General features: G+C 45.0%; 1 protein-coding gene across 4 annotated transcripts in view; it reads left to right on the top strand.

The window, feature by feature from the left end:
• dym (dymeclin) overlaps window positions 1-22495 on the top strand; it is a 228912-nt gene that overhangs the window by 20823 nt on the left and 185594 nt on the right. For all 4 annotated transcript variants that reach the window (XM_020484782.2, XM_031826159.1, XM_031826158.1 and 1 more), the window contains exon 6: window positions 3227-3299. In XM_020484782.2, coding sequence (XP_020340371.2) covers window positions 3227-3299 — 73 coding nt within the window. The remainder of the gene's footprint in view (window positions 1-3226; window positions 3300-22495) is intronic.

Below are 22495 nucleotides of genomic sequence, written 5' to 3'. Positions count from 1 at the left end.
AAATACCTCTAATCTTCTGTGACAACTTTCACCTACAAGTCATTTTGCATGCTGAACAACCCCAGGTAATATCAGTAGCCTGGTCAAACTGTGCACTGTTCCCAGCTTCACGCACAGTCTAACGTGAGGTAGGCGGCCTACTCCAAATGCTAAAATGGCTAGCTTGATATTAGGCTTTATTAGTTAAGTGACAACCTGTGTAATTTTCTAGGTTATTGTTATTTATACGCTGTAGAAAAAAAAAATATTTTTATAGCTGCTGAATGGGGCTGACAATAGCTTTTATTTTGATTGTTCAGGTTCACCGTCCGCAATAGTTGTGAAAGTGTTGCTTTAAAATCTGTGTATATGGTCATTTAAAAAAGATATACTATACAGGGTAAAGATTATAATTTCATAACGAGGACAGCCATCACAGAGGAGAAGAGAAAATCACTCCAGAACGGTCAAAATCATTCAATTATGAGACGGGTGAAATCCAAAGTTGTGCTATATATTCATTGGCTATATTTCATAGCTCATTTCTAAAGATAAATATTGATACATTACTAGCTGAAATACAATTTGCAAAAATGCCAAGTAAATTAGTTGGTGATGGTGGTTTCTGAACCAAAGTGTTGGGGGAACAAAAAAGATAGGATACATTACCCCCCCCCCCCAAAAAAAACAAATTCTGGTAATAGTCTCCTTTATGGTTCAGTTTAGGGCCTGCATAGTACATACATCAATAGCACACACTCATACACACAGAGAGAAAAAAATCATGAGGTCCATCAGTGGCAGATTTGAATTTAGAATGAAAAATGAACGTTTTTCTCCAATAAATGTTGGTGCATCGAATTGTATCGCATTCATTTGTTCTCTAATCAAACTAAAATCGTTTCAAACTAATCGTTCCTGTATTGGAGCTCAACTGTACGTATCGAGTCGTCTTGAAAGGGAAAGATTCACATCCCTAATATGTCCAGACACCCCTATGGTCAATTACAACAGGTAAACGATAAATGGACTTTTGCCATGATGAAACAATCTACAACACTGCCCGGTTCTCATCTCTGTTGCCATAGCTCAGAGCATCTTTACACTCCTCAGTTTATTAGGTACACCAGCCCATTGACAGAAATAGTTTGCTCCTACCAACAGTGAGTCACTTGGCCGTGGCTTGCTGTATAAAGCAGGCAGACAGGCATCGAGGCATTGTGACTGTTCGATTGAACGCTAGAATGCGCAAAACTATTGACCTAAGCGTCTTTGAGCGTGGTAAGTAACAGCTCATGAACGGCATCTCTGGAATGCGTAACTCGCCGGTCCTTGTCACAGATGGGCAGCAGACGACTACTCTGGATTCAATTCCTATCAGCTAAAAACAGTAAGAAGTGGCTCCAGTCAATGATCAACAACACTTGACAATCGAGGAGTGGAAAAACAAAGCCTGGTCTGACAAATCCCAGTTCCTGTTGCGTCATGCAGAGTTCAAATTGTACTTTTTGGTCCACCTCCCACTGTGGCAGGTAGATGAGAGAAATCTACAAGACACATTTTTTTATGCAAAAATTAAACCAACATAACACACAAAAAAGGATTTGCATGCTTTGTCATGTTTCTAAAACAAATGCTTTAGTAAGAAGTCATGTGGTACAGTGCTGTGAAGTAGTATTTTTCCCCTTTCTGATTCTCTCTATTTTTCATATGTTTTTTCTCCTGAATGTTGTCAGATCTTCAGTAAAACCTGATATTAGATAAAGGGAACCTGAGTTTACAACAACAACAAAATATACTTATTTTATTTATTTAATAAACAAAGTTATGCAACATCCAATTCCACTGTGTGAAAAGTAATTACCCCCTTTACTGGTTGTGACTCATTTTAGCTGCAATGACTCCAACCAAACTCTTCCTGTTAGTTGTTGATCAGTCTCACGTCGCTGTGGAGGAATTTTGTCCCTCTCTTCCATGCAGAACTGCTGTAACTCAGCTACATTTGTGGGTTTTCAAACATGAACTACTCGTTTTAAGTCCTGCCACAACATCTGTTGGGATTAGGTCTGGACTTTGACTAGGCCATTCCCAAAACTTCATATGTTGCTTTTTAACCATTTCAATGTAGACTTGATTGTGTGTTTTGGATCATTGTCTTGCTTCACTTCAGCTTCAACTCACAGACAGATGGCCTGACGTTCTCCTGTAGAAGTCTCTGATACAGGAATTAATGTTTCCTTCTTTAAAGGGAAGTCATCCAGGTTCTGAGGAATCAAAGCATCCCCAAACCACCACCACCATGGTTGAAAAATGTTCTATGGACAGATGAGTCAACTATCATTTTTTTTGGGATGACATGGGTAGACTTTAGTTTCAAGTAAATTAGACCAACTTTTAAGCCTGTGCACAGCACTTCTAAAAAAAAAATATATATATATTTCACTCAGCTCTTCACGTGCGCACAGCCCCCCCAGCCAGGCAGTGTGGCTGTGCGAGGTGGCATAGGCAATATAGGCTTTGTAGTTCTTTGACTTTGTGCGATTATTTACCAGCTATGAAACAAAATGCCAGAAATACTTTGAAAACAGCTACTGAAGCATTCATGTCACTATAAATGTGATCATTCTTGACTTTGTATTCACAAATGAGAGTGAAATGCTCGCACTGTGGAGCACTGACCACACGCCAATGTGGCTGGTGAAATAGATGTTTTTATCCACCAATGCCAAAATCTACCCGCAGGTGTCAATTTTAGGTTCTGGTCCATGGCCCCATCCTGCCTGGTGTCAATGGTACAGACTGGTGTCAGTGGTGTAATGGTGTGGGGAACGTTAGTTCCCTTGATACCAATTGAGCAACGTTTCCATTACCAGAAGAAATCAAGCTGTTCTGGTGGCAGATGACCCAGTACTAGATGACCCGGTACTAGATGGCCACTGAGTGTATATTTAATAGCTATCAAGGCCATGCATCCAACAGAGCCACCCCACTGTGCCTTGGGGTCTTCTCATGTGTGTAGGTTTTCCTGTGAGGTGAGCTTGGGTCTCCTCTCTCCACCTTTTTCTATTGAACCCAAATGGACACAAAGTACTCTTTGTAGTCAAGTAGGGGGTCAGTGTAGCTGTTGGCTGGTCTAATTGAAAGGTGGTTGAAAGCAGAGACAGGCTAGGTAATTGGCTAAACTTCTGTCTCTCTCTCCCTCCCTCCCTCTATCTCTCTCTCTCCCTCTGTCTCTCTCATTCTGCAGACACGGGGAGAGAGGACTTGCTGGAGGAGCTGATGTGTAACCTGGTACACCTGGTCGTGGAGGTGCCCCTGTTGTGAGTACCGTGGTGGGGAGAGGGCTAGGGGTGGACTGAGTCTGGACCCCCTATGGCTCCCACCTGGGGTGGAGGGAGGGAGGATGAGGGGTACACCTGGCTATGGAGGTGCCCCTGCTGTGAGGGGTTGGTGCAGAGGGGGATGGATGGGCACTGAGTCTGGAGCCCATCTGGCCTCCTCCAGCTGTTTTAATGGGCTCTTGGATGGTGATAAATGAAAGGCCAGCTATTCTAGATACCTGCTGCATTGAAATATTTCATCTCCACACACCGACTGGGTCATCAGTTAGCGTTTTATTCCTCTCCCTGTTTGAGACCCTAAGTCCTAAAGGGACCATCTGTCGTGGCTAGATGGGGGTAGTCTTCTGTACCTGCTCCCCCCAAAAGGTTGAATATAGAGAGCTCCAGTGTGAAAGGGCCAGTAGAACCAGGTCAGGTTGAATATAAAGAGCTCCAGTGTGAATGGGCCAGTAGCACCAGGTCAGGTTGAATATAGAGAGCTCCAGTGTGAATGGGCCAGTAGAACCAGGTCAAGTTGAATATAGAGAGCTCCAGTGTGAATGGGCCAGTAGCACCAGGTCAGGTTGAATATAGAGAGCTCCAGTGTGAATGGGCCAGTAGAACCAGGTCAAGTTGAATATAGAGAGCTCCAGTGTGAATGGGCCAGTAGCACCAGGTCAGGTTGAATATAGAGAGCTCCAGTGTGAATGGGCCAGTAGAACCAGGTCAAGTTGAATATTGAGAGCTCCAGTGTGAATGGGCCAGTAGAACCAGGTCAAGTTGAATATAGAGAGCTCCAGTGTGAATGGGCCAGTAGAACCAGGTCAAGTTGAATATAGAGAGCTCCAGTGTGAATGGGCTATTTGCACCAGGTCTTTAAAAAAAATCTTTATTTTACCAGGTAAATTGACTGAGAACACGTTCTCATTTACAGCAACGACCTGGGGAATAGTTACAGGGGAGAGGAGGGGGATGAATGAGGCAATTGTAAACTGGCGATAGCAAAGGGACATTTGGTTCTCCAGAGACAATACTGTTGTGTAAACTTCTGAAATGATCCCATCTGTAGCGCTACCTCGAGGTTGGGCCCAACTGTCGCCCCCCGCTGGGCAGTGTGAACAGTCTCGTTGTGTTCAAGACTTCTACACTATAAATGGTTATAGCAGAGCAATATTTCTGAAATATATATATATATATATAGCTATTTTCCTTATAGTTGAGACTGTTTTTTTTATTGAGGTTTTACCTTAAATTGCAGTAACAGCCTGTTACATTCTGAAAATGTTGCAGTAGCTGATTGTTGCTTCTACACCTGCATTGCTTGCTGTTTGGGGTTTTAGGCTGGGTTTCTGTACAGCACTTTGAGATATCAGCTGATGTACGAAGGGCTATATAAATATATTTGATTTGATTTTGCTCTTAGCCACGGAAACTATGGAAACCGGTTCCTTGCACCAACATAAAAAAAAAACTAAAAACAACTGTTGACACTATCTCAAAGGGTTGACATATGAAAGTCAACATATTGAGATTGTAGATCATACAAATATATACTTTCTTTTCATTTGTAACATTGTTTGGCGATTTCAGAGGTGGCACCACAGGTCCCAGAGTGGTGGTGGGCTGGGGGATTATTATGATGGGGCTCAGAGTTTTTCCTGATCTGGTAAGCCAACCTAACCAGGTAAAACTCTGGGTATGACATAGTAATAAATCAGATTTAACAAATGGTTTCATATGGGCTATGATGGGACCAGTTGTTTCTAATCATCTCATATTCTAAAAAAAACTCCTGGCCCTAGGGTGGTTGAAAACATCACAATCCTGTCAAACAAATCATAAGGCTAATCAGTCTAAACAACAATACTTTATTCCTCTTTTCAACACTTTTGTGTCTATCTTTTTTGTGAAACCAAATGAATAGTACTGGGGGAAAAGCCAGCTGGCCAAATGTTTGCCGACAGCCCCGCTGTGCTGATCTCTGCAACATGGATACATGGAAATTGCCACACAATGCTACAAGTGAAGAAACATAACCTATGTATGATCTATGTGTACAGTATGTATTTTATTTTTAGGTGGTTCCATATAAATTATAGCCTACCCACCTTTAACAGTCGCAATGTTCTTTTACAAGATGTGGCCTGAACCTAATAGTTTGGTATGTTGTAAGGTAGACCTACTGTACTTTTACAAGATGTGGCCTGAACCTAATAGTTTGGTATGTTGTAAGGTAGACCTACTGTACTTTTACAAGATGTGGCCTGAACCTAATAGTTTGGTATGTTGTAAGGTAGACCTACTGTACTTTTACAAGATGTGGCCTGAACCTAATAGTTTGTTATGTTGTAAGGTAGACCTACTGTACTTTTACAAGATGTGGCCTGAACCTAATAGTTTGGTATGTTGTAAGGTAGACCTACTGTACTTTTACAAGATGTGGCCTGAACCTAATAGTTTGGTATGTTGTAAGGTAGACCTACTGTACTTTTACAAGATGTGGCCTGAACCTAATAGTTTGGTATGTTGTAAGGTAGACCTACTGTACTTTTACAAGATGTGGCCTGAACCTAATAGTTTGGTATGTTGTAAGGTAGACCTACTGTACTTTTACAAGATGTGGCCTGAACCTAATAGTTTGGTATGTTGTAAGGTAGACCTACTGTACTTTTACAAGATGTGGCCTGAACCTAATAGTTTGGTATGTTGTAAGGTAGACCTACTGTACTTTTACAAGATGTGGCCTGAACCTAATAGTTTGGTATGTTGTAAGGTAGACCTACTGTACTTTTACAAGATGTGGCCTGAACCTAATAGTTTGGTATGTTGTAAGGTAGACTTACTGTACTTTTACAAGATGTGGCCTGAACCTAATAGTTTGGTATGTTGTAAGGTAGACCTACTGTTCTTTTATATTAGTGTTAAAGGGGTAATCATTCAATTTTGATAGGCTGACGTTACTTGATGATAAAGACATGTTAGCTTTAGCTAGCGGTAACCGTGATATTTTTTTGAAGCTAAAATGTAATGAGTGTACATATTAGAATGTAAACCCTTCAGGTCATAAAATGAGAACCTGCCACCCGCCAACTGCGGGTAGATTTAGGTATTGGTGGGTAAGAATGTCTATTTCACTAGCCACATTGGTGGGTGTCTCTACAGTGGGAGCACAACATTCACATTTGTGAATGAACAGAGAGTCAAAAGTCAAGTCTGAGAATCAAATGACATTTTATCGGTCACATACACATGGTTTGCAGATGTTAATGCGAGTGTAGCAAAATGCTTGTGCTTCTATTTCCGACCGTGCAGTAATATCTACCAAGTAATCTAACAATTCCCCAACTATCTAATACACACATCTAAAGGGGTGAATGAGAATATGTACATATAAATAATGGATGAGCGATGGCCATGCGACATAGGCAATATGCAGTAGATGGTATAGAACAGTATATACATATGACATGATTAATGTAGGATATGTAGACATTTATTAAAGTGGCATCATTTGGCTAGTGGCTAGTGATCCATTTATTAAAGTGGCCAGTTGATTGGGTCTCAATGTAGGCAGCAGCCTCTGAGTTAGTGATTGATGTTTGGCAGTCTGATGACCTTGAGATAGAAGCTGTTTTTCAGTCTCTCGGTCCCAGCTTTGATGCACCTGTACTGACCTCGCCTTCTGGATGATAGCGGTGTGAACAGGCAGTGGCTCGGGTGGTTGTTGTCCTTGATGATCTTTCTGACCTTCCTGTGACATCGGGTGGTGTAGGTGTCCTGGAGGGCAGGTAGTTTGCCCCTGGTGATGCGTTGTCCAGACCGCACCACCCTCTGGAGAGCCTTGCGGTTGAGGTCGGTGCAGTTGCTGTACCAGGCGGTGATACACCCCGACAGGATGCTCTCGATTGTGCATTTGTAAAAGTTTGTCAGGGTTTTGGGTGACAAGCCACATTTCTGCAGCCTCGCTGTTGCGCCTTCTTCACCACACAATCTGTTTGGGTGGACCATTTCAGTTTGTCTGTGATGTGTACACCGAGGAACTTAAAACTTTCCACCTTCTCCACTGCTGTCCCGTCGATGTGGATAGGGGTGGTGCTCCCACAGCTGTTTCCTGAAGTCCACGATCATCTCCTTTGTTTTGTTGACGTTGAGTGTGAGGTTATTTTCCCTGTAGGCTGTCTCATCGTTGTTGGTCATCAAGCCCACTGCTGTTATGTCGTCTGCAAACTTGATGATTGAGTTTGAGGCCTGCATGGCCACGCACTCATGGGTGAACAGGGAGTACAGGAGGGGACTGAGCACGCACCCTTGTGGGACCCCAGTGTTGAGGGTCAGCAAAGTGGAGACTTTGTTTCCTACCTTCACCTCCTGGGGGCGGCCCATCAAAGTCCAGGACCCAATTGCACAGGTCAGGGTTGGGACTCCAGCTTCATGATGAGCTTGGAGAGTACTATGGTGTTGAATGCTAAACTGTAGTCAATGAACAGCATTCTTACATAGGTATTCCTCTTGACCAGATGGGATAGGGCAGTGTTTTGGCTATTGCACTGTGGACCTGTTGGGGCGGTATGCAAACTGACGTGGGTCTAGGGTGGCCGGTAAGGTGGAGGTGATATGATCCTTGACTATTCTCTCAAAGCACTTCATGATGACAGAAATGAGTGCTATGGGACAGTAGTCATTTAGTTCAGTTATCTTTGCCTTCTTGGGTACAGGAACAATGGTGGCCATCTTGAAGAATGTTGGGACAGCAGACTGGGATAGGAAGAGATTGAATATGTCCGTAAACACACCAGTCAGCTGGTCTGTGCATGTAGTGTGTAATCTGTGCGAGTTGCGATTTAGTATCCGTTTAACGTATTTCTGCTGTTTCGTTTCATAGCTGCTGATTGGAGGCGCTGGCACAGGCATAAAAGTTAGTCTAAAATGACCCAAGTCAGCAAAGTAAGACTTTGTCCAAGTGTTTCTTGGCTATTTACATTGTTTAGTTCAAAAGCTTCGTTGTTTTTCAAAGTTAGCTTGAATCTGCTGCTTCAACTGATAGCGAAGAGCCTGTTTTCTAAACTCTGTCCCCGGGACCCCAAGGGGTGCACGTTTAGTTTTTTTGCCATAGCACTACACAGCTGATTCAAATAATCAACTAATCATCAAGCTTTGACAATTTGAATCAGCTGTGTGGTGGTAGGGCAGAAACCAAAATGTGGTCCCCGGAGGACCGAGTTTGGGAAACGCTGCTGTAGGCGTTGTCTACTGACAACTAGTCAGATCCCAAATCTCTCACACACACACACGTGACATGACTCGTGTGAACCCCGTTACCACGATATCCTCCTGCCCTTAAAGGGGTAGCTGAACATTTTGGTTATATGACTCAAGTCACAAAAAATTTTATGAAATTGAGCAATATACCACATTACTACTTACTACTTTTCTTGTTTTAGAAACATAAAACTTGGTTATCATTTTTTTTAATGCAATTAAGGCACAAAAATATTTTGGCTGGTAAAAAAAAGTGGTTTGCAGATTTCTTTTTATGTACCTGCCACAGTGGCTGGTGAACAAAAAGTACATTTTAGGCCCTGAAACCCTTTAATTGTCTGTACATGCTTGTGAATTGTTGCTTTTTTCAAGAGTGTAATATGGAACAGTTACTTGCTTAAAGGAACATTTCAAAATTGTTCATCTCCAGCACCACCCCAACATCAACATATGTGAAAATGGTGCTTTTCTATGTTTTGTAGTTAAAAAGATAGAGGAAGATGTTTCGAAATCATCATCGGTGTGCAATGTGTGATTTTAACCAATTTTGAATAGGCATTGCATACTAATTCCCTACTAATTGGTTAATGTTATTGGAAACCTCTATCTCCCGAGTGGCGCAGCGGTCTAAGGCACTGCATCTCAGTGCAAAAGGTGTCACTGCAGTCCCTGGTTCGAATTTAGGCTGCATCACATCCGGCTGTGATTGGGAGTACCATAGGGCGGTGCACAATTGGCCCAGCGTCGTCTGGGTTTGGCCGGGGTAGGCCATCATTTGTAAATAAGAATTTGTTCTGAACTGACTTTCCTAGTTAAATGAAGGTGAAATAAAAATCAAACAAAATCAAACCTATTTCACAACTAAATAGAGAAGCGTCATTTTCTCATGTTGAGGTGGTGCTGGAGATGTTTAGCATTTATTTTATTTCCCTTTAATATTACCAAGTGGAATAGTTTGCACTGGTTCTCCTCCTTGCTAGTGGTTACTGTGACATTCACACTACTTTGAGAATGTCAACCAAACCCTCTCTCCCGTCACTAATGTCAATTGAAAAGTGTATGTACATATTGTGTCAATTGAAATTCCGTCCTGATAACTCTATTCAGTGAGGAGAATAAGCCCCCCCTTATCCCTATCAGATGGAATAGAGGTCTCTGGCAAAGGTTCAGAGGCAAAGGGTTACTGGATCGCTGGGTTCCTATTGCAGCATGGGTTCATGGGCCATCTGGTGGGATGAGGACACACACAGTGAGTAAGGAGGGGCAGTTGAGAGACAGGGAGGGTCAAAGGGAGAGGCGAGAGCTGGGCGGTAAGGGGAGAGGAGCCCCCTTGGTTGGCTGGATTACAGTCCTCTGTTTGGGGGTGGGACACAGAGCCAATGTCCTGGGGAGGGAGCGGAGGGACAGGATGGTCAGTGTGTGTCTATGGTTGTGTTCCAAATGATATCCTTTTCCCTATATAGTGCACTACTTCTGACCTGATGGACTAGGATGCTGTTTGGGACGCAGTCTCTGCTGTGCTGATTGGGCATCTTGCTTTGGCTCTGGGCTTTGTTGGGTTCTGTGGCGCCGGGCGGGTCTTGTTGAGTCGGCCCAGATCTGGACCGGCATGGCTGGCTCTGGTGTACATTTCAAAGGCATTTTTCCATTTCGCCTCCGTCCTGTCTCTCTGTCCTCTGTCGCCTTTGTGCTTCTCCAACACACAGAGGTGTGTGTGTCTGTAAAATCACAACTATTATTTTGGCATGCCATACACTCCTCAAGGTCTGTGGAAGTGTCTGCTGAAAGCCTGAGTCTCCCTCTGTGTGTGTCTGTGTGATGAGTCTGGCCATGCTCCAGGCACAGATTGCCTTCCTCCCTCAGAACACTCAGTAATAAAAATGCATCAGCGACGTCCATGTTCCGTGGAATGTTCTCAGAATGTCCTTGTGTTCCGTTCCTCCTCCGTGTGACCGTCATGCCCAAAACATATGAGCCATGATGATGATGATGAGGAGGATAAGGGTGAAGAGAAGGAGGATGGAGATTGAGGATTGTGTGACAGTCACCTTCACATGCACACACACATGATTTTTCAGCCATTGAAATGCTTGGGCGGGTCGCCTGTAAATATGATACAATTATAATTAATACACTATCGTGTGTATATATATATATATACACACACACACACACACACACACACACACACACACACACACACACACACACACACACACACACACACTATATTGCCAAAAGTATGTGGACATGCCTTCAAATTAGATAGGCCACACGAGCTCACAGAACGGGACTGTTGAGTGCTGAAGCGTGTAGCATGCAAAAATCGCCTGTCCTAGCTTGCATCACTCACTACCGAGTTCCAAACTGCCTCTGGAAGCAACGTCAGCACAAGAGCTGTTCGTCGGTAGCTTCATGAAATGGGTTTCAATGGCCGAGCAGCCGAACACAAGCCTAAGATCACCATGCGCAATGTCAAGTGTTGGCTGGACTGGTGTAAAGCTTTCCGCCATTGGACTCATCTGCGTTGCTTGCTGTGACATCGGCTGATGTAAGAAGGGCTTTAGAAATGCATTGGATTGATTGACTCTGGAGCAGTGGAAACGCGTTCTCTGGATTGATGAATAACGCTTCACCATTTAGCAGTCCGATGGACAAATCTGGGTTTGGCGGATGCCAGGAGAAACTACCTGCCCGAATGCATAGTGCCAACTGTTAAGTTGGGTGGAGGAGGAATAATGATCTGGGGCTGCTTTTCATGGTTCGGGCCCCTTAGTTCCAATGAAGGGAAATCTTAACGCTACAGATGCTAATTTTTTATTTTAATATTTTTTAAATTTTTTAATTTCACCTTCAGAGTCAATGTGGAGGCTATATTTTTTTATTTTTTTAGTTCACCTTTATTTAACCAGGTAGGCTAGTTGAGAACAAGTTCTCATTTGCAACTGCGACCTGGCCAAGATAAAGCATAGCAGTGTGAGCAGACAACAAAGAGTTACACATGGAGTAAACAATTAACAAGTCAATAACACAGTAGAAACCAAAGGGGGAGTCTATATACAATGTGTGCAAAAGGCATGAGGAGGTAGGCAAATAATTACAATTTTGCAGATTAACACTGGAGTGATGAATGATCAGATGGTCATGTACAGGTAGAGATATTGGTGTGCAAAAGAGCAGAAAAGTAAATAAATAAAAACAGTATGGGGATGAGGTAGGTGAAAAAGGGTGGGCTATTTACCAATAGACTATGTACAGCTGCAGCGACCGGTTAGCTGCTCAGATAGCTGATGTTTGAAGTTGGTGAGGGAGATAAAAGTCTCCAACTTCAGCGATTTTTTTGCAATTCGTTCCAGTCACAGGCAGCAGAGTACTGGAACGAAAGGCGGCCAAATGAGGTGTTGGCTTTAGGGATGATCAGTGAGATACACCTGCTGGAGCGCGTGCTACGGATGGGTGTTGCCATCGTGACCAGTGAGCTGAGATAAGGCGGAGCTTTACCTAGCATGGACTTGTAGATGACCTGGAGCCAGTGGGTCTGGCGACGAATATGTAGCGAGGGCCAGCCGACTAGAGCATACAAGTCGCAGTGGTGGGAGGTATAAGGTGCTTTAGTGACAAAACGGATGGCACTGTGATAGACTGCATCCAGTTTGCTGAGTAGAGTGTTGGAAGCCATTTTGTAGATGACATCGCCGAAGTCGAGGATCGGTAGGATAGTCAGTTTTACTAGGGTAGGCTTGGCAGCGTGAGTGAAGGAGGCTTTGTTGCGGAATAGAAAGCCGACTCTTGATTTGATTTTCGATTGGAGATGTTTGATATGAGTCTGGAAGGAGAGTTTGCAGTCTAGCCAGACACCTAGGTACTTATAGACGTCCATATATTCTAGATCGGAACCATCCAGGGTGGTGATGCTAGTCGGGCATGCGGGTGCAGGCAGCGACCGGTTGAAAAGCATGCATTTGGTTTTACTAGCGTTTAAGAGCAGTTGGAGGCCACGGAAGGAGTGTTGTATGGCATTGAAGCTTGTTTGGAGGTTAGATAGCACAGTGTCCAAAGACGGGCCGAAAGTATATAGAATGGTGTCGTCTGCGTAGAGGTGGATCAGGGAATCGCCCGCAGCAAGAGCAACATCATTGATATACACAGAGAAAAGAGTCGGCCCGAGAATTGAACCCTGTGGCACCCCCATAGAGACTGCCAGAGGACCAGACAGCATGCCCTCCGATTTGACGCACTGAACTCTGTCTGCAAAGTAATTGGTGAACCAGGCAAGGCAGTCATCCGAAAAACCGAGGCTCCTGAGTCTGCCGATAAGAATATGGTGATTGACAGAGTCGAAAGCCTTGGCAAGGTCGATGAAGACGGCTGCACAGTACTGTCTTTTATCGATGGCGGTTATGATATCGTTGAGTACCTTGAGTGTGGCTGAGGTGCACCCGTGACCGGCTCGGAAACCAGATTGCACAGCGGAGAAGGTGCGGTGGGATTCGAGATGGTCAGTGACCTTTTTGTTGACTTGGCTTTCGAAGACCTTAGATAGGCAGGGCAGGATGGATATAGGTCTGTAACAGTTTGGGTCCAGGGTGTCTCCCCCTTTGAAGAGGGTGATGACTGCGGCAGCTTTCCAATCCTTGGGGATCTCAGACGATATGAAAGAGAGGTTGAACAGGCTGGTAATAGGGGTTGCGACAATGGTGGCAGATAGTTTCAGAAATAGAGGGTCCAGATTGTCAAGCCCAGCTGATTTGTACGGGTCCAGGTTTTGCAGCTCTTTCAGAACATCTGCTATCTGGATTTGGTTAAAGGAGAACCTGGAGAGGCTTGGGCGAGGAGCTGCGGGGGGGGCTGAGCTGTTGGCCGAGGTTGAAGTAGTCCGGCGGAAGGCATGGCCAGCCGTTGAGAAATGCTTATTGAAGTTTTCGATAATCATGGATTTATCAGTGGTGACCGTGTTACCTAGCCTCAGTGCAGTGGGCAGCTGGGAGGAGGTGCTCTTGTTCTCCATGGACTTCACGGTGTCCCAGAACCTTTTGGAGTTGGAGCTACAGGATGCAAACTTCTGCCTGAAGAAGCTGGCCTTAGCTTTCCTGACTGACTGCGTGTATTGGTTCCGGACTTCCCTGAACAGTTGAATATCACGGGGACTATTCGATGCTATTGCAGTCCGCCACAGGATGTTTTTGTGCTGGTCGAGGGCAGTCAGGTCTGGGGTGAACCAAGGGCTGTATCTGTTCTTAGTTCTGCGTTTTTTGAACGGAGCATGCTTATCTAAAATGGTGAGGAAGTTACTTTTAAAGAATGACCAGGCATCCTCAACTGACGGGATGAGGTCAATGTCCTTCCAGGATACCCGGGCCAGGTCGATTAGAAAGGCCTGCTCACAGAAGTGTTTTAGGGAGCGTTTGACAGTGATGAGGGGTGGTCGTTTGACTGCGGCTCCGTAGCGGATACAGGCAATGAGGCAGTGATCGCTGAGATCCTGGTTGAAGACAGCGGAGGTGTATTTGGAGGGCCAGTTGGTCAGGATGACGTCTATGAGGGTGCCCTTGTTTACAGAGTTAGGGTTGTACCTGGTGGGTTCCTTGATGATTTGTGTGAGATTGAGGGCATCTAGCTTAGATTGTAGGACTGGTGGGGTGTTAAGCATATCCCAGTTTAGGTCACCTAACAGAACAAACTCTGAAGCTAGATGGGGGGCGATCAATTCACAAATGGTGTCCAGGGCACAGCTGGGAGCTGAGGGGGGTCGGTAGCAGGCGGCAACCGTGAGAGACTTATTTCTGGAGAGAGTAATTTTCAAAATTAGTAGTTCGAACTGTTTGGGTATGGACCTGGAAAGTATGACATTACTTTGCAGGCTATCTCTGCAGTAAACTGCAACTCCTCCCCCTTTGGCAGTTCTATCTTGACGGAAGATGTTATAGTTGGGTATGGAAATCTCTGAATTTTTGGTGGCCTTCCTGAGCCAGGATTCAGACACAGCAAGGACATCAGGGTTAGCAGAGTGTGCTAAAGCAGTGAGTAAAACAAACTTAGGGAGGAGGCTTCTGATGTTGACATGCATGAAACCAAGGCTTTTTCGATCACAGAAGTCAACAAATGAGGGTGCCTGGGGACATGCAGGGCCTGGGTTTACCTCCACATCACCCGCGGAACAGAGAAGGAGTAGTATGAGGGTGCGGCTAAAGGCTATCAAAACTGGTCGCCTAGAGCGTTGGGGACAGAGAATAAGAGGAGCAGGTTTCTGGGCATGGTAGAATATATTCAGGGCATAATGCGCAGACAGGGGTATGGTGGGGTGTGGGTACAGCGGAGGTAAGCCCAGGCACTGGGTGATGATGAGAGAGGTTGTATCTCTGGACATGCTGGTAGTAATGGGTGAGGTCACCGCATGTGTGGGAGGTGGGACAAAGGAGTTATCAGGGGCGAGAAGAGTGGAACTAGGGGCTCCATTGTGAACTAAAACAATGATAACTAACCTGAACAACAGTATACAAGGCATATTGACATTTGAGAGAGACATACAGCGAGGCATACAGTAATCACAGGTGTTGAATTGGGAAAGCTAGCTAAAACAGTAGGTGAGACAACAGCTAATCAGCTAGCACAACAACAGCAGGTAAAATGGCGTAGACTAGGCAACGGGGCCAACAGATAAAACAAACAAGCAGAATGGAGTACCGTGATTAATGGACAGTCCAGCGTGCATCAGCTATGTAGCCAAGAGATCAGTGTCCAGGGGGCAGCGGTGGATGGGGCAGGGAAGCTGGACTGGCGAGTGTTATCCAGGTAAAAAAAAAACTAACAATGACTAAATAGCTTGTAGCTAGTTAGCTGGTTAGCTTCTGGAGGTTCTTGAGTGTGTTCTAAAAATAAATAAAAAATAATAGCGATTCCGTATCACATTGGGTGAGGCAGGTTTCCGGAAGGTATAAACAAATTAAAAGTCAAAAGAGATAGAAAGTAAATATGGGTCCGGTGAGCGTTTGGGACGCGGCGATTCAGGCGGTTAGCAGGCCTATGCTAACAAGATAACAGTTTGTAGGCCCGGGCTAGACAAGGTAGCAGTTAGCGGACCGGAGCTGGACAAGCTAGCAGTTAGCAGGCCGAATTAGCAAGCAGGGAGATAGCGAGGGCTAGAGAGTTAGCCTTTGGGGGACGTCGCGATGGGGTGAGTCTGTTTATTCCTCTTCATGCGATGACATCGGTAGACCGGTCGTGGACCCGGGTATTGTAGCTCAGGAGTATGCTACGGTGTTCGCACAGGTGCTAAGGCCGGGCTAGCTTCAAGCTAAGTGGGTGGAAACGCTAGCCAGGAGTAATCTGGGGTTGCGGTTTAGCTAGATAGCTAGTTGCTGAAAAATCCAGCTGAAAGATGTTCCGTTTGCGGTGGGAATCCGGGGATGAATCCGGGGATGAAAAATAAATAGGTCCGTTGTGCTCTGGTTAAAGTCGCGTTGTACGAACAGGCGAGAGCTTTCCGAACTACAGGTTAGCTGATGACCGGTTAGCTGAAGACCGCTAGCATACCCGCTGGTTAGCTGGCTAGCTTCAGTTGAGGGGTCCCGAAGTAAATATAAATACTTTAGGAAAAATAGCTACATTGGGTGAGTCGGGTTGCAGGAGAGTATTTGGAAGCTTAGGGTTTAGCAAAATGTTTTCAAAGAGATATGTGGAGAAAATATGTAAAAAACGAAAAAGAAACAATATATACAGGGACACGACAGGACAGGACGACCTACTGCTACGACATTCTAGACGATTCTAGACGATTCTGTGCTTCCAACTTAGTGTCAACAGTTTGAGGAAGGCCCGTTCCTGTTCCAGCATGACAATAACTCAATGCACAAAGCCAGGTGGTGGTTTTCTGGAAAGAAGAACTTGACTGGTCTGCACAGAGCCCTGACCCCAATCCCATTGAACACCTTTGGGATGAATTGGAACGGCGACTGTGAGCCAGGCCTAACTGCCCAACATCAGTGCCAGACCTCACTAATGCTGTTGTGGCTGAATGGAAGCAAGTCCCTGCAGCAATGTTCCAACTAGAGGTCGACCGATTTTCAACGCTGATACGGATTATTGGAGGACCAAAAAAGCCAATACCGATTAATCGGACGATTAATTTTTATTTGTAATAATGACAATTACAACAATACTGAATTAACACTTTAACTTAAATATAAAACATCAATAAAATCAATTTAGCCTCAAATAAATAATGAAACATGTTCAATTTGGTTTAAATAATGCAAAAACAAAATGTTGGAGAAGAAAGTAATAAGTGCCATGTAAAGAAGTCTCAGAACATTTGATTAAATCAAATCAAATCAAATGTATTTGTCACATACACATGGTTAGCAGATGTTAATGTGAGTAGCGAAATGCTTGTGCTTCTAGTTCCGACAATGCAGTAATAACCAACGAGTAATCTAACCTAACAATTCCAAAACTACTACCGTATACACACAAGTGTAAAGGGATAAAGAATATGTACATAAAGATATATGAATGAGTGATGGTACAGAACGGCATAGGCAAGATGCAGTAGATGGTATCGAGTACAGTATATACATATGAGATGAGTAATGTAGGGTATGTAAACAAAGTGGCATAGTTTAAAGTGGCTAGTGATACATGTATTACATAAAGATGCAGTAGATGATATAGAGTACAGTATATACATACACATATGAGATGAATAATGTAGGGTATTATAAACATATTAAGTAGCATTGTTTAATGTGACTAGTGATATATTTTACATCAATTTCCATCAATTCCCATTATTAAAGTGGCTGGAGTTGAGTCAGTGTGGTTGGCAGCAGCCACTCAATGTCAGTGGTGGCTGTTTAACAGTCTGATGGCCTTGAGATAGAAGCTGTTTTTCAGTCTCTCGGTCCCAGCTTTGATGCACCTGTACTGACCTTGCCTTCTGGATGATAGCGGGGTGCACAGGCAGTGGCTCGGGTGGTTGTTGTCCTTGATGATCTTTATGGCCTTCCTGTAACATCGGGTGGTGTAGGTGTCCTGGAGGGCAGGTAGTTTGCCCCTGGTGATGCGTTGTGCAGACTTCACTACCCTCTGAAGAGCCTTACGGTTGTGGGCGGAGCAGTTGCCGTACCACCAGGCGGTGATACAGCCCAACAGGATGCTCTCGATTGTGCATCTATAGAAGTTTGTGAGTGCTTTTGATGACAAGCCAAATTTCTTCAGCCTCCTGAGGTTGAAGAGGCGCTACTGCGCCTTCTTCACAACGCAGTCTGTGTGGGTGGACCAATTCAGTTTGTCCGTGATGTGTACGCCGAGGAATTTAAAACGTACTACCCTCTCCACTACTGTCCCATCGATGTGGATAGGGGGGTGCTCCCTCTGCAGTTTCCTGAAGACCACAATCATCTCCTTAGTTTTGTTGACCTTGAGTGTGAGGTTATTTTCCTAACACCACGCTCCGAGGGCCCTCACCTCCTCCCTGTCTCGTCGCTGTTGGTAATCAAGCCTACCACTGTAGTGTCGTCCGCAAACTTGATGATTGAGTTGGAGGCGTGCGTGGCCACGCAGTCGTGGGTGAACAGGGAGTACAGGAGAGGGATCAGAACACACCCTTGTGGGGCCCCAGTGTTGAGGATCAGCGGGGTGGAGATGTTACCTACCCTCACCACCTGGGGGCGGGCCCGTCAGGAAGTCCAGTACCCAGTTGCACAGGGCGGGGTCGAGACCCAGGGTCTCGAGCTTGAGGACGAGTTTGGAGGGTACTATGGTGTTAAATGCCGAGCTGTAGTCGATGAACAGCATTTTCACATAGGTATTCCTCTTGTCCAGATGGGTTAGGGCAGTGTGGTTGAGATTGCATCGTCTGTGGACCTATTTGGGCGGTAAGCAAATTGGAGTGGGTCTAGAGTGTCAGGTAGGGTGGAGGTGATATGGTCCTTGACTAGTCTCTCAAAGCACTTCATGATGACGGAAGTGACTGCTACGGGGCGGTAGTCCCGTTTTAACATGAGACTTCAATATTCCAAGGTAAGAGGTTTTAGGTTGTAGTTAATATAGTATTTATAGGACTATTTCTCTCTCTACCATTTGTATTTCATATACCTTTGACTATTGGATGTTCTTATTTTTTAAATATATTTTTAAATATTTTACCTTTATTTAACTAGGCAAGTCAGTTAAGAACAAATTCTTATTTTCAATGACGGCCTAGGAACAGTGGGTTAACTGCCTGTTCAGGGGCAGAATGATTAGTGCACACCCAGCTAACTAGCTAGCCATTTCACATTGGTTACACCAGCCATTAGGCTGATAGGCTTGATGTCATAAACAGCGCTGTGCTTGCAAAGAGCTGCTGGCAAAACGCACTAAATTGCTGTTTGAATGAATGATTACGGGCCTGCTGCTCAGTCAGACTGCTCTATCAAATCAAACTTAATTATAACATAACACACAGAAATACAAGCCTTTGGTCTAACTAGTGATTATGATTGATTGTTTTTTACAGGATACATTTAATGCTAGCCAGCAATTTACCTTGGCTTCTACTGCATTCGCGTAACAGGCAGGCTACTCGTGGAGTGCAATGGTTAGAGCGTTGGACTAGTTAACTATGCGGTTGCAAGATTGGAACCCCTGAGCTGACAAGGTACATACCGGTCGTTCTGCCCCTGAACAAGGCAGTTAACCCACAGTTCCTAGGCAGTCATTGAAAATAAGAATGTGTTCTTAACTGACTTGCCTAGTTAAATAAAAGGTATAAAAATAGGAAAAAAAATTTTTTATAGAAAAGAATCGGAAATCGTCCCCCAAAAATACCGATTTCCGATTGTTATGATTAATCGGCCATTCCGATTAATCGGTCGACATCTAGTTCCAACATCTAGTGGAAAGCCTTCCCAGAAGAGTGGAGGCTGTTATAGCAGCAAAGGGTGGACCAACTCCGTATTAATGCCCATGATTTTGGAATGAGATATTCGACGAGGTGGTGTCCACATACTTTAGTTTATGTAGTGTATGTGAACTAGAGTTGTGTCAGTGTTACCCACCCACACTCCGGCAGAGCAGGGAGGAGAGTCAGACAGATATACAGGGGAGACAGAGCAGGGAGGAGAGTCAGACAGTTATACAGGGGAGACAGTAGGGAGGAGAGTCAGACAGATATACAGGGGAGACAGAGCAGGGAGGAGAGTCAGACAGATATATAGGGGAGGGAGGAGAGTCAGACAATTATACAGGGGAGACAGTAGGGAGGAGAGTCAGACAGTTATACAGGGGAGACAGTAGGGAGGAGAGTCAGACAGATATACAGGGGAGACAGTAGGGAGGAGAGTCAGACAGATATATAGGGGAGACAGTAGGGAGGAGAGTCAGACAGATATACAGGGGAGACAGTAGGGAGGAGAGTCAGACAGTTATACAGGGGAGACAGTAGGGAGGAGAGTCAGACAGATATACAGGGGAGACAGTAGGGAGGAGAGTCAGACAGACATACAGGGGAGACAGAGCAGGGAGGAGAGTCAGACAGATATATAGGGGAGGGAGGAGAGTCAGACAGTTATACAGGGGAGACAGTAGGGAGGAGAGTCAGACAGTTATACAGGGGAGACAGTAGGGAGGAGAGTCAGACAGATATATAGGGGAGACAGTAGGGAGGAGAGTCAGACAGATATACAGGGGAGACAGTAGGGAGGAGAGTCCAATCAAATCAAATCAAATTTATTTATATAGCCCTTCGTACATCAGCTGATATCTCAAAGTGCTGTACAGAAACCCAGCCTAAAACCCCAAACAGCAAGCAATGCAGGTGTAGAAGCACGGTGGCTAGGAAAAACTCCCTAGAAAGGCCAATACCTAGGAAGAAACCTAGAGAGGAACCAGGCTATGTGGGGTGGCCAGTCCTCTTCTGGCTGTGCCGGGTGGAGATTATAACAGAACATGGCCAAGATGTTCAAATGTTCATAAATGACCAGCATGGTCGAATAATAATAAGGCAGAATAGTTGAAACTAGAGCAGCAGCACAGTCAGGTGGAAGTTGAAACTGGAGCAGCAGCATGGCCAGGTGGACTGGGGACAGCAAGGAGTCATCATGTCAGGTAGTCCTGGGGCATGGTCCTAGGGCTCAGGTCCTCCGAGAGAGAGAAAGAAAGAGAGAAGGAGAGAATTAGAGAACGCACACTTAGATTCACACAGGACACCGAATAGGACAGGAGAAGTACTCCAGATATAACAAACTGACCCCAGCCCCCCCGACACATAAACTACTGCAGCATAAATACTGGAGGCTGAGACAGGAGGGGTCAGGAGACACTGTGGCCCCATCCGAGGACACCCCCGGACAGGGCCAAACAGGAAGGATATAACCCCACCCACTTTGCCAAAGCACAGCCCCCACACCACTAGAGGGATATCTTCAACCACCAACTTACCATCCTGAGACAAGGCTGAGTATAGCCCACAAAGATCTCCGCCACGGCACAACCCAAGGGGGGGGGGCGCCAACCCAGACAGGATGACCACAACAGTGAATCAACCCACTCAGGTGACGCACCCCCTCCAGGGACGGCATGAGAGAGCCCCAGCAAGCCAGTGACTCAGCCCCTGTAATAGGGTTAGAGGCAGAGAATCCCAGTGGAAAGAGGGGAACCGGCCAGGCAGAGACAGCAAGGGCGGTTCGTTGCTCCAGAGCCTTTCCGTTCACCTTCCCACTCCTGGGCCAGACTACACTCAATCATATGACCCACTGAAGAGATGAGTCTTCAGTAAAGACTTAAAGGTTGAGACCGAGTTTGCGTCTCTGACATGGGTAGGCAGACCGTTCCATAAAAATGGAGCTCTATAGGAGAAAGCCCTGCCTCCAGCTGTTTGCTTAGAAATTCTAGGGACAATTAGGAGGCCTGCGTCTTGTGACCGTAGCGTACGTGTAGGTATGTACGGCAGGACCAAATCAGAGAGATAGGTAGGAGCAAGCCCATGTAATGCTTTGTAGGTTAGCAGTAAAACCTTGAAATCAGCCCTTGCTTTGACAGGAAGCCAGTGTAGAGAGGCTAGCACTGGAGTAATATGATCACATTTTTTGGTTCTAGTCAGGATTCTAGCAGCCGTATTTAGCACTAACTGAAGTTTATTTAGTGCTTTATCCGGGTAGCCGGAAAATATAGCATTGCAGTAGTCTAACCTAGAAGTGACAAAAGCATGGATTAATTTTTCTGCATCATTTTTGGACAGAAAGTTTCTGATTTTTGCAATGTTACGTAGATGGAAAAAAGCTGTCCTCGAAATGGTCTTGATATGTTCTTCAAAAGAGAGATCAGGGTCCAGAGTAACGCCGAGGTCCTTCACAGTTTTATTTGAGACGACTGTACAACCATTAAGATTAATTGTCAGATTCAACAGAAGATCTCTTTGTTTCTTGGGACCTAGAACAAGCATCTCTGTTTTGTCCGAGTTTAATAGTAGAAAGTTTGCAGCCATCCACTTCCTTATGTCTGAAACACATGCTTCTAGCGAGGGCAATTTTGGGGCTTCACCATGTTTCATTGAAATGTACAGCTGTGTGTCATCCGCATAGCAGTGAAAGTTTACATTATGTTTTCGAATAACATCCCCAAGAGGTAAAATATATAGTGAAAACAATAGTGGTCCTAAAACGGAACCTTGAGGAACACCGAAATTTACAGTTGATTTGTCAGAGGACAAACCATTCACAGAGACAAACTGATATCTTTCCGACAGATAAGATCTAAACCAGGCCAGAACATGACCAGGCCAGTCAGACAGATATATAGGGGAGACAGTAGGGAGGAGAGTCAGACAGTTATACAGGGGAGACAGTAGGGAGGAGAGTCAGACAGTTATACAGGGGAGACAGTAGGGAGGAGAGTCAGACAGATATACAGGGGAGACAGTAGGGAGGAGAGTCAGACAGATATATAGGGGAGACAGT

The sequence above is a fragment of the Oncorhynchus kisutch genome, linkage group LG6 (assembly GCF_002021735.2).
Source record: "Oncorhynchus kisutch isolate 150728-3 linkage group LG6, Okis_V2, whole genome shotgun sequence".
Taxonomy (NCBI): domain Eukaryota; kingdom Metazoa; phylum Chordata; class Actinopteri; order Salmoniformes; family Salmonidae; genus Oncorhynchus; species Oncorhynchus kisutch.
This window is presented reverse-complemented; position numbering and strand designations above follow the sequence as displayed.